This window comes from Thunnus albacares, chromosome 7 (assembly GCF_914725855.1).
Source record: "Thunnus albacares chromosome 7, fThuAlb1.1, whole genome shotgun sequence".
Taxonomy (NCBI): Eukaryota; Metazoa; Chordata; class Actinopteri; order Scombriformes; family Scombridae; genus Thunnus; species Thunnus albacares.
Window position 1 is genome coordinate 3,994,401 of NC_058112.1, and position 12,685 is coordinate 4,007,085.

General features: G+C 40.1%; 1 protein-coding gene across 3 annotated transcripts in view; it reads right to left on the reverse strand.

Moving 5' to 3' along the window:
- znf423 (zinc finger protein 423) overlaps positions 1 to 12,685 on the reverse strand; it is a 156,602-nt gene that overhangs the window by 60,832 nt on the left and 83,085 nt on the right. Inside the window, exon 19 of one of the 3 annotated variants that reach the window (XM_044356542.1) lies at positions 11,015 to 11,695. The exons of the other annotated variants lie outside the window; for them this stretch is intronic. Within the exon in view, the coding sequence (XP_044212477.1) occupies positions 11,592 to 11,695 (104 nt within the window). The 3' untranslated portion in view covers positions 11,015 to 11,591. Of the gene's footprint in view, positions 1 to 11,014; positions 11,696 to 12,685 lie in introns of those variants that run through there. 3 annotated transcript variants of the gene reach the window in all.

Sequence of the window (12,685 nt, forward strand, 5' to 3'; positions counted from 1 at the left end):
GATTTGGACTAATTGTCACATTTCATGTCGTGGTAATTTACTTCACTGCAGCACGCATTCAGGTGGAAGATAGACAAATCTCACATGACAACAAAAATGACCACCATAGACCGTACAAGACAAATGTTCCTAAATGAGTTTTGCATTCAGTTAGTCAGACGAATACAAGTTGATGTGTTGAGACAGCAAAGATGGACATAATCTACCTCAAACATAAAAATGAAACTATATTTTTATGTTAATGGTTTTATTTTAATGGAATTATTGACTGATTTTATTTGATGGTAATGTTGAGGTCAAAGTTTATTTAATAACAACAACTACATCAATAACACAATAACAACACAATAACAACTTTGAGCTCATGGTTCTCATATTCGGAAAAAATGGCACTGAAATATAGTTGTTTCATTGATATGCAGTATACTTTCATCAACAGAAGTTATTACATATGATTCTTCATTAATAGTAGTTTTAAAAAAATGGTATTATTTTCCTTTGCTTGCAATTTTTCCTAAATCCCGTAATATTATTGCAATAAGAAAACATAAAACATCACAAATTGTAGAGCAATTTTTGAGAGAAGCCACTGTAAGAATTAAGCATTTTTGGCCGCAATAAGAACCAAAAAACTCAGCAAAATCCTGCAGAGACTATTTATCTTGCCTTCCCTTCTTTGCTCCATTATGTTCCTCACTATCCCATTATCTCATCATGTTCACAAATCTGCTTTCTTTACTTTCTAATCTTCCTCTTATTCTATGAATAGCAAAGTGTTACTTTTCATAATGGTTATTTCATACTGCATACATATTGATATCATTTATACTGTTTAATTCTGGTATCTAATGTTTATGTATGTGTATTGACATACAGTACAGGGATGGAACTCTATGTTTTGCAAATAAAATCCAATTTCTACTAGTCCCAATATGTTTTACCAGCAAAGGAAAGAGGATAAAATATTCAAATTCAGTGAAGGGTTGGTTTGCCCAACTTACAAAAAAAGCATATTTTCTCACGTACCTCTAGTGATTTTTAAGCAACGATAGTTTCGGTTTTATTTGCCAAAGTTTTGAGATACGCGCCTCTGAAATTTCTGCCACCACCACAATTACATTGGAGGTAAGTGGAATTTCTGTGTGGTGGTGCTCACAGCAATGAAAATTTATTTTAGGAAATTCAACAGCCACTTGTCTTTCCTGAATCAGTGTTCCTGTTACTCTGGATGATCCACAGGAGATAATGTGAGCAGTTTTTATTACATATATCAAGCGCTAACAGGTGCACCTAAGCTAACAAAAGAATCACAAAGACAGAGACAGTTTAAAGAAAAGTGAAAATAGACATCAAGGTCCTTAATTTATCTTTAATTTATACCTTGTCTCTCTATCGACTCAGCTATACTGGGAATTACATGACGTCACTCAAGTCTATGTAATAATTAGAATGATAAAGCTTTAAATTGTCAAGCGCTAACAGGCGCACCTAAGCTAACAAAAGAATCACAGACTACAGATCAATCAGTCTACACATGCTCGCACAGTCCTGAAAAGAGCTCTAACCAATGAATAAAAGTGAAACCTGTGTAATTGAGTGTAGAGTGGTTAATAATAGTGAACAATAAAAATAGTGGACACAAAAAATACTAAAATAGAGATGAATAGATCAATGCAAATAATAAATGTAAGTATAATAGACATGCTGGGCAGCCTTTTTAACTGCTTTACACCCACATGTCAGGATTTTCCATTTATTCTGTTCAGTTTATCTACATCACATGCAGGGAGTGTAGTCATTTCTGTTTCTTTTTTGGTATTCTTGTATCATCCTGTGTCTTTTGTCAACTGATGGTCACTGAGTCTACAAGATATGTATCAGGATCTGCCTCTGCTTCTTATCTCTAACAGAGAACAGACCGTCTTTTATGTGTTCCCCCATCCTTTATTACCTGTGTCCAAGATGTCCTATTTCGTTTCTGCTATCTTCATCTGATGGTCTCTTTTACCTCTATAATACAGGTCAACCCATCCTGCTGCGTTACATCATGATGCTTTAAAAAGGGTATGCAACTACTCCCCCCCACACATACGCACACAAAAGCAGAAGCAAACATCACCACAACACGCAACTAAGAACCCACACAGAAACCAAACACACACAAACATATGCTTGATATTGTCTTTGTTCACATACCCTGAAACACCCTCTGGTGCTCTCTCTCACTCTCTATTACACACACACACATGTTCACCTGTGGAACTTTATTATACACACATAGAGTGAATAATCAGCCTCAATGTAACCTGTTTAAAGGCACAGCCTGATTTCATTACTATAAAGGCCCAAACTCTCTCTCTCTCACACACAAACGCACACACTCTCGCTCGCTACCAGCTGTGACAGATGTGCCTGTCACAAGAGAAAATGAATTCAGAATAGTTAGTGAATTAAGCAGGGAGTTAATTGTTGCTTGGCCCCTGTTTATGAAGCGCATAAAGGCAAAGCGCCTTGCTTGTCTTGTGACAATTAGCCAGCAGAGAAAGAGAGAGAGGAGCTGTGTGTGTATGTGTGTGTGTGTGTGTGTGTGTGTAATTGTCCCATTCTCTTTAGCAGCTGGTGCAGCCACACCTGGACGGGTTGAGACAGAGAAAAAGAAAGAGAGAGAGAGAGAGGAGAGGGGGATGCAATGGGGGGGTTGCAGGTACAGTATGGTGTATAGCCCTCTATCTTTGGCCACCCTCTTAATAAACACACACACACACACACACACACAGACACACACACACCTGCCTACCCAGAGAAGGCTAACAAAGACATCACTCATACAAAGCAGACAACTTCTATACATGAGTTAAGAAAGCTGATGTTGCATGTACAAATATTCTCCCAGGCAAACACGGAACATGTCACTTTCTCTCCGTCACACACACACACAAACATTATTTTGTGTTCCGATGCCTTTCCTGGTTGGGTCTCTCCCAGTCTATTTGTCAGTGTGTCCTATTAGGTTTCCAAACAGCTTGTAATGACTAGTAATAAACAGCAGAAGAAGAAGAAGGTAAATCAAGCGAGAAGATGACAAAATGAGCTCTCCAGGGGACCACTGTGCTCCCAGAATTCAAAACACACACACACACACACACACACACACACACACACTTTCCGAAATACACTCACAATTCTGTGTATGTGTTCATGCACAGTCAATAAAGCAGACAATAGCAGGTTATGGCGACTAGCAGAGAGCAAATACTTTGTTTTAACGGTGTCGGAGGAGGTTAGAGAATTATATAAAACAGGATGACAGACGGAGCGAAAATGTTAAAGAATACACAATGCAGTGGGAGGAAATGGACTCAACACATTTTATCAGAACATTACATTACACAGCACAACAAACAGTAAGCACATTCTACAAAGATTTCTGGCAGCATCATCATGTGTGTAAATGTGCATGTTTGGTTCTCAGAAATGCATGTAGAGGTAGTAGTTTAAACGTGCTTTCCTTGAAGAAAGCATCCATGGGGCTTTGGACTGTGCTGTGTTTGGCTCTTCACATTATGTCATATAAACTATGGTGTGTCACAGTTCATTTTGATATCATAGAAATCATGCTACAAATGTCAAACTGTTTCATAGTCACTTTTTTTGTTTAAATTTCAATATTTACCACTTAATTTATTAGAAAATACCTTTTCACACTATTATATTTCTATATGATGGTTCAAATGAATCAATTTTAGTTTATCATCATTTAAGTAAATCTATTAATCTGTTATCACACACACACACAGAATCCCTTATCTACGTCTCTCTCTCTCTCTCTCTCTCTCTCTCTCTCTCTCTCTCTCTCCCCAGTCCCTTGTCCCTTCATCATCACTCCCTCCCTCCCTCTGGTGTCACGGCTCGCTGGCTCCAGGTGGCGAGGGAGGAAGGGAGGGAGGAAGGGATGTAGGGAAGGATGGATTGAGGGAGGGATGAAAGACGGAGGAGTATGTGGGGGGGGGGGGGGAGTGCTGTCATCTGTTCCTATGTTCATACCATCACAGTGCAGACCAACATCCAACATCTTGCTTGGTCTTACACACACTTTTTACTGATTTTTATTCAGCATATGCCAATTTCAGGCAAGAAAGATTTTTGTTCTCTTCTTTTTAATTTGATTATGTACACACACACACATTTATATTTCTACAAAGAGAACACAAGACAGAATTACAGTATTATACTGTATATACTGTCAAATTAATTAATTTAAAAATACATACCTAAATTTAGTATGTTTTGAACTGAATATGAAAATTCAATAAACACAATGCAATCTGTAAACCTCTCATTTCAATGTGAGCAGTAGAAATAGTAGTAGTGATAGTTCTAGTTGTGTTAGCGACACTGTTAATACCTATTTTAATAAATGTAATGCTGGCAGGGGGAGGGGGCGTGTGTGAGTGCGTTAGAGAGTGGAAATGGGTGAGTGAAGAGTGTGTAAACGGGTTTTACTACCCCAGATTTTTCTTGAGAAACACCAACTGATCAATGTGTTGAGATTTAAGCACACGCCACTGCCAAGACATGTCATCGCCTGTGGTGCTAAAAACTCTCTCAGATGGGACACTTGTGCCTGGGACGGGATTAGTAGTGTTCCCACAGTACCTTATTGCCCTTTTTCAGTTTTTTTTTTCAGACTTTTCACTAAGCTGTTACTTCAAAATACATGCCGTTCAGGGGAACACTGAAAATCTCCCATCACTCTCTTTGTTTATCATTTGTGAAATGCTCGCTGTGACATCAGTTTCCACAATGACTGATGACCCCCCGGGAAAAAACTGCCGCAAGTGAAGTGTTTTCTTCAGTCCAGAGCATTAGTGGAGGCACACAAACACCAACAACGCAGAGGGCAGAGTAGTCTGTAGCTTATTAGTTCAGGTGCAGCCAGGCAGAAGAAAACAGCAATGTTGCTAGCCGGTGGTAAAGACACACACACACACACACACACACACACACACACACACACATATACATGAGTGAACTCTCAACCACATTATCCACCTCCATTGACTCTAAAAGCTTCTTATTCGCCTCATTAAGTCTTCAGTGATACAAAGTAACCACACCAGACCCTGCTTACCCCCACATACACATACATACAGATAGAGGTGTGTGTGTGTGCGTGCGTGCATAAGTGCGTGCATCCATGCGTGCATGAGTGTGTGTGGGCACGCATATGTAAAAGTAAAGTGAAGAAAAGGGGTGGGGGGGACACTCTGAAGCACAGAGAAATGTGTGCACAGACACACACCAGCTCAGCCACAGCCCTCGGGACAGCTGCTTAGACAGCAGACAGACATTACTAGTCAAGCACATCACAGATTTGACTGCAGGCTAATAGACAGGCTGAATGCAGGTTGGCTGTTCTGAACTGGCAGATGAGAACAACCTCCAGGTACAAAATAAGAACTAGCTGGGTTTATTTAATGCCTTACCACACACAGAGGGGTTCATAAACTGCTTTTGGTCTGCACCCAAAGTCACCATCAAATTGAAAGCTGGAAGTGTGAGTGACTCAAGTGATTCAAGTGAAAAGTACATGACTACATTCAGGGACTTTTAACTGATGCAATGCCTGGCTAGCTGCCATGTGTCAAACAAGAAGCCATTTTGGAAGCCACAAAATGTGTCCTTGAACTATTGACGATTGAACAATGTGAATAGGTAAAGCTACCTAGTATTATTAGAGTGCACTGATGTAAATAGGTAAGTAAAGCTCATGCTGAGGACACATCATTAGCCACCGCTCTCCACAGGGAGCACTTAGATCCAGGTGAGTGGCCACTCAATACCTCCAAGGCATCTGTGTGCGTGTGAGTGTGTGTGTGGTGCGTATGAGGTGGGAAGGACAATGAAGCATGCAGCTAGCAGCAGGGATTGGGGTGAATGAGTAGTCGAGGTGAGGGGTAATTGTGCAAAGATTTGGCTAAAATGTGTCAAATTCAAAATCATCCGTAAATATTATTTTTTAATAGTCTATACTGTTTTTATACTACAGAGTGATTTCTGCTACTGAGAGAATTCATTTCTGCTTTCAAGTTTTTGTTTTCCACATCATGCAATGTGGCTTTTACACAAAATGTGTAATAATGAATAATCAAATACTAATCTATATATTTTCAAAAGCAGGAGAATGTTTATAAATGAAATGCTGATGGGCAGGCAGTGAGATAGCACAATGCTACCTTGCTCATAGTGTGAGCTAAGGAGACAGAAAGGGGACAAACCTTGCCGACAGGTGGGCTCTTCTACAGGCCATCCAATAGGCAGGTGGGGATGGGGGAGAGCGGAGGAGAGAATGGGCAGGGTTAGTAATACGTAGTGTGAACGTGGTGTGTGGGGAGGAGGGACAAAACGCTGATTTATACCTTGATAGTGAACAAAACATGAAGCAGGTTTAAAGACTTCTTATCAGTATTGTAGTGCACTGTCATCTAGCAGAGGCATTTTTAGTGGAAAACCTCTCTTTGCAACCTTCATTACCTCTGTACAAAGTGAATGTGAGAAAATGAAAAGACATTTTTTTTGAATGACATGACACTTATTTTTTGTGGCGCGGGTTTGACCTACGTAAAACTAAAGAGCACTTCCTCCACTGTCAGCAGCTGCATAACTACAGTGACACAATTGTATAATTAAGACTTAAAGCTGATCTGTTAATGCGGCCACAGTTAAAGGCTACAGTGATGGAAACAAAGGGGATTTGCAAAAAAAGGACACAAAGTGAGAAGAGCTGGTGGAAAAGGGAAGGAAAATGGTGGTTGGGGCAGAAACTTTTATCAAAGGTGTTATCACAGGAAGAGAGAGAGAGGACAGTGTCAAGTGTTATTGGTATATCAAAGTAAGGGTTACAGTTGGTACGCTAATTGGATACTGGCCCCTGATTAGGACCAATGGAGAGGGGAGACGACATGCTGTGTGTGGCTCTTTGTGCGCACACACAGCGCGTGTTTGGTGCCGGCATACATGTTGTGTACGTGTACGTGTGTGTGTGTGAGAGAAAGAGAGAGAAAAAGGAGAGAGTGTGTCTACATGTGTTTGAGAAGTGAGGCCTCATGCTGTGAAATCTAGACTGAGGTGATTAGTAAAGCATTAGTGGCTGCATGCAACACTCAGAACATGCTGTCAAGGACCTTATTTAGTGGTGTGTGTGTGTGTGTGTGTGTGTGTGTGGTATGAATGTGGGGATGTGCTTGTCTTTGTGAGGAAAATTTTGAGCTGAGGAAGGAGGAGAGTTTCGCAAGGTGTTTAAACTCTTAATCAATGAGTTTAAGATTTGAACTACAATTAGTTCAAGGTTATGGTGAGAGATATTTCCAATCTAACTGTATAAAAAATGTGTACACAAAGGGAGCCAGCCAATTCCAATGCCATCTTAATACACAAGAAGATATAGAGCCAATCATAAAGCGCGGTGTCATACTGTAGGACTCAGCAGACAGGGTCCTCATATGACTGAAATGAGTGTCTACTAAAGGTATAATCAATTATTGTATGTTTAACCAAATCTACAGTAATGTCAACAGACACACTGTTATGGGAAGCTGCCTTTCGATTACATACAGTCCAAATTGGCAGACATAATAACACATACACAGACGTCAAGTTGAATACAGAATCATGTTTTCACGTTGCGCTATCACACAAAGGAAGGTATTTCTTTATGATGTGCAGCTGCAAGGCAGAAAACAATAAAACCTGCCACAAACCACTACAGTGTAGTCCAAGGAGGCACGCATACATACACACAAATACACATAGACATAGAATTAGAGGAGGTAGGGGGGAATACAAAGACAAAACAAATCGAGTCATGATGAGAGACTAACCCACAAAAACATAAGGAGGATTTATTGTATTCATTCATTGTGCTTGCTTCTAAGCCTGAGTGAGGATAGTAAAGACTGTTCTTTGTGATTCACTCTTAAGATGTTATGTAAACACCTGAAATATATATGTGAACAGGCGATGTACACCTCATCCGAAAAATACTGAAACGTTTACTGTACAGACATGAGCTTGATTGCTGGTTTTGTGTCAAAATTAGTTTTACATGCAGAGATAAAAACCCTGAAGTTTACTGTCATCCCTCTTTTTCAGTGCCGCCCTTCACCACCCTCAGCTCTGCTTCTTTCTCTTTTTTCTTTCGTCTCTCATCTCTCTGGTAACCCCCCCTCGCATCTTCTCCAAAGCCCCCCCCTCCACCCCCAGTGTGCCCAGCCAAAAACACAAATAAATACTTTCTACATTCTCTTCTCATCTCCACTTCTTCGAGCCCTCCCTTCCCTTCCCACCTGCTCAGCAGTGGTGGGGGCTAGAAGAAACAAATGCACACAGCTCTGTGATTACACACACACACACACACACACACACACACACACACACACAGGTGGGAGATGCCCCCAACCCACACAAACACACACACATACACCAGACATACAACCAGGACCTGCATAGACAAAACATTTTTTTCATGTACAGACACAAACTCATGCACAGACACACTCACACACGCACACACGCACACACACACACACACATACACAAACTGTAGAGGCTGACTGCTGAGTATGATGGAGATTCTGTTCAATGAATGAGTTATGAGTCATATTCACGGATAATGAAAGAAAGAACAGACAAAATGAATAATGTGTGTAACTATCCCATTTCTATTCCATTTAATAATAAATCGTCAAATACATACGTTGATGAATGCTCACTCATTAAACTGGGTTTATAAAATGTATGCGGTTCTGCATGCAATTTGTACATTTTATACTATATTTAAATGCACATACATAATGTACACTGTACTTACCCTAAGGCCTTTATCTATACTCACTAAAAAACACCCAAAAAATTCTTAAATGGCAAGTTGGTACCTGAGGCAAAAATGGAGAAGTCCATTTCTCTCTCTCTCTCTCTCTCCTGAATGTGTGAGATGGACTGAACCTGTGTGTGTGATTGTTTGTGTGTGTGCATATGTGTGTTTTTAGAAGAAGGTGAAATGTCAGCAAAATCAGTTTATCAGGGTCGCCTTATAGTCGTATTATTAGCCAATCTAGCTAACCAATTAGGCTACATAAGCTGACCACAAGCATAATATTGTACAGACAACTAGCTACAGATCAGTGCTACAAGATATGACATGACAACACAGTGTTTCCAACATATCTATTCTGAGTGCCACTGCAAAAATTTCACACAATCTTTAATATTAATGAGCCGGAATTGTTTTGAGTCATCCTCCCTCTCCTCATTCTTCGAAGGACATCTACGTGAAAAGTACTGCTATAAGAGTAGCATAGCTCCTTTAAGGAACAGGGCAGTGCATAATGTGTGTGCGTAATGAGTGTGTGGTTGGACGAGTGGAGCGAGCGAGTGGCAGAAAAGTGACATGAATGCGAGCAGAGCAGACGAAAAGGATAGCAGTCAGTTGTCTGTCTGGCAGTAAATGTACAGTACATGCTACAGTGTATCAGTTAATAAATGCTGCAGCTTCTCTAGACAAAGAAAAGTCTGTTCTTTCCCCAACAGCTGGAAAAGTCAAGGGGGTTAAAAGTGAAGTTAGCGACAATGGGTTAACCTTACCTGGCCAGGCTCACTTGAGGTGGACTGACCTTTAAGGTGGACCAACTATTCTCATTTTAGTGTCAACCTAAGCCGCTCGTAAACAGAGAACGGACAAATGTGCGGCTGCTGAGTCTCTCCCGAGTTTTGCTCGGCGCACCCCCCCCCCCTCAAAGCAGTCAACCTAGAGGAAACACTGCAACACCTTGTAAAGCCCCTTAATGGATTCAGAGCCAGTGTATGCAAAATCTGCCAAAATGATTAGCAAACCAAGAGGGAAGAAATTCAACTGTTAATTTGCTTTTTCCCTTCAACCTTCTTGCATGATTTCTCTTTGCCTCCTATTGTGCTCAGTCTCTCTCTGTCTCTCTCTCTCTTTCTCTGTGCCTCCAGAGCAGGGCATTGACCACATGGTGTTTTAATTAACTTGTGTGCTGTGTTAGAGCCAAGGCTAGCAGGAACACAGAAAGAAATGTGACTATACCATCACAGTAAAGCAGAAACTAAGGTTGAGAACCACTGGCATTTAAGGGATTCTCCTTTAAATATTAACAAGACTAGGTCAAAACCTAGTATGTGGACTATTTTTGCTCAATATGCGAAATTGTGGCCAATTTGTTAAAGAGATAGTCAGTGGTTCGGTGGTGGTGTCTATAATGTGAATTCCTGGATATTAAATGTTCGTCTGTAATTTTCTGTAGTGGTTCTAGTAATATTTGTTGTTAAAGTGTACTGAAATAGTGTATCACATGACATGGTTAAGCAACATTTGCATAAAAAAAAGAGTATAAATGTAATTGCAAGAACAATATTTTCCACTCATATTTTGGGATGTTTGATTTGAAAGGGAGCTTATTTTAATTTTAATTATACTGTAACTATTCTAATTATCTGTTAACTCCCTCTGCTTTCCTCTGTTTCTATCTGCAGATGTCTGTAAACATATGGTCTCATCCATATATTTATGTAGGATTAGCATGCTAAGATAACAGTCCGTCAGCTGTGTGACTTTATATCCACGCAGTGACCACCTGCGTAGCCACAGGTGTGCCCGAGTGTGCCTGTGCCACCTAAATCTCAAGCTGGCACACCCAGCCTAATCATAAACAACCCAGCCAGACCGTGCTGTGCCCGCTCATTGGTGCATTTGAATTCCTTGCCTGCTGAGTCCCTGACGGCGGCTCTGCCCTGCCCTGATTGATGTCATTTTTGACCTGTGACAGCCTGTCTGACAGCCTGTTGTGATGCTCAAGTGATTACTGCCATGAAGCGTTGCATTCGACTTGAGTTTTTTTTGGTAGTAGTCAAAATGAAAAAAAAAAGCCAGCAGAGGAGCAGGAGTGAGAGCAGGTGAGTTAATGCTAGTTCATTTCTGTGAAAGACAAGAGCATGGACTAATGTTATTTAGCTCTTCACTGTGTTGTTGTTGATGGTTTGTAGCCTTTATTTTGTGCCGTTTGTTGTTTGTCTGGACACTGAAGCTGTTGTAGTGTTGCTGCTGTTTGTGGAGCCCGCCGAAGCTTTGAATAAGTTGTTAAATCACCTGTTGCTGCTGCTTGTCTGTGATTTGTGATTGTTTGGGGCGTGTGCAGAAGATCTGCTGGTTGGTCCTGAAAATGTCGTCATTTGTTTTCAAGCTGTGTTGTATTTTAGTAACTAACTATAGTATTGTACGCCTTGAGGGATATTTTTTGCATGTCAAGCATATAAATGAGGGTGTGTAAGTCATGTATCTGATAGACGCGTTAATACTTTTTGATTTGAACATAAGGTTTTATCTGTTAATGTAGAGTTTAAACCTGTATCAGAGTGTAAGCTTTGTTGGTCTGTAGCTGATATATTTTTGTTTGCTAAGTAAATAAGAGAATTGTGCATTAGCCTACTTATGATGTGTGGATTGCACACCCAGTTGGAGTGATTTCCTGGATGAGTTAGCTACTGTTTCCTCCCTAACGACCCACTCCGCCAAATTATGTATGTGGGTCTGTAAGCACATCAATTCTTTCAAGGCATATTTCTAACAAGCAATGAGATGTTGTTCCATCATGTCTTGCAATGGGATGAAACTTCAGCTCTGCAGAAACAGAAAAATAACAGATTCATTTACATTCTAAGCTCAGTTAAATATAGTATCCACACTATCTGGGGACATTTTTATTACTTTTGTGATAAATATGCATGTCTTTGGATTTAAAGCAATGTCAAACCTACAGTAAGCAGAAGATCCTGTGTGTACTGTAATGTGCAAATATTGCTACAGTTTAATTCACTAAAATCCTGCAGCTACATTTCTGTGATTCCTCTCTTATTTTCATTCAATTCTGTTAAAGTCTGCAAGCATTGGAAATGAAACATCCCAGTTTCTTATTGTTTTACACCTCGAAGATGTGCTGACACATGTAAGTCATACTAATGTGCTTTTTGATAAATTGTGCTTTTTGATGGTAGAAGTAAATGTTAAAAAGGGACCTGCTGGTGCAGCCTATTGTGTTCTTGGCTGAGGGAGGGATTGTGAATGTAATGATAGCTTATAAATGGAGCTAAATTTTGTTAATCTCACACTTTGCTATATTGTTGGATACATGATGCTTACTTAATTTATGTAAGTGGCATGTTGTCAATTTGTTTTTGCCATGTACTGGCATTGTGCAAATAGCTTACAGGCTTAGCCTAAAAAAAGCCTGGTACCATGGTAGTGTGGTTACCATTGTGGTTACCCATGTTGCTGCATGTTCAATGCTGCAGATGTTCAGTGAGTAAGTTAGACCATTGCACAACTCCACAACTTGACATTGCTTTTATGCAACAGTTGTGCTATAATGTTATCAGGGAAATCACTGCAGCATTAAATGAAGAAATAATGTTGTAGCTCACCTCCACCACCTTATTTCTTGAGACTATCATATGTTGCTAAGCAACAGTAAACAAAACCAGCAGTCTGCTATCAATACAATGAAGAGTAGGTAAATACTCATACTAATACTTATGAGATCTTAAATCAAGAGTAAAAAAAACTGTTATGATTGATCTACAGATCACTTTGGTTCTTGCACACCTTATATCC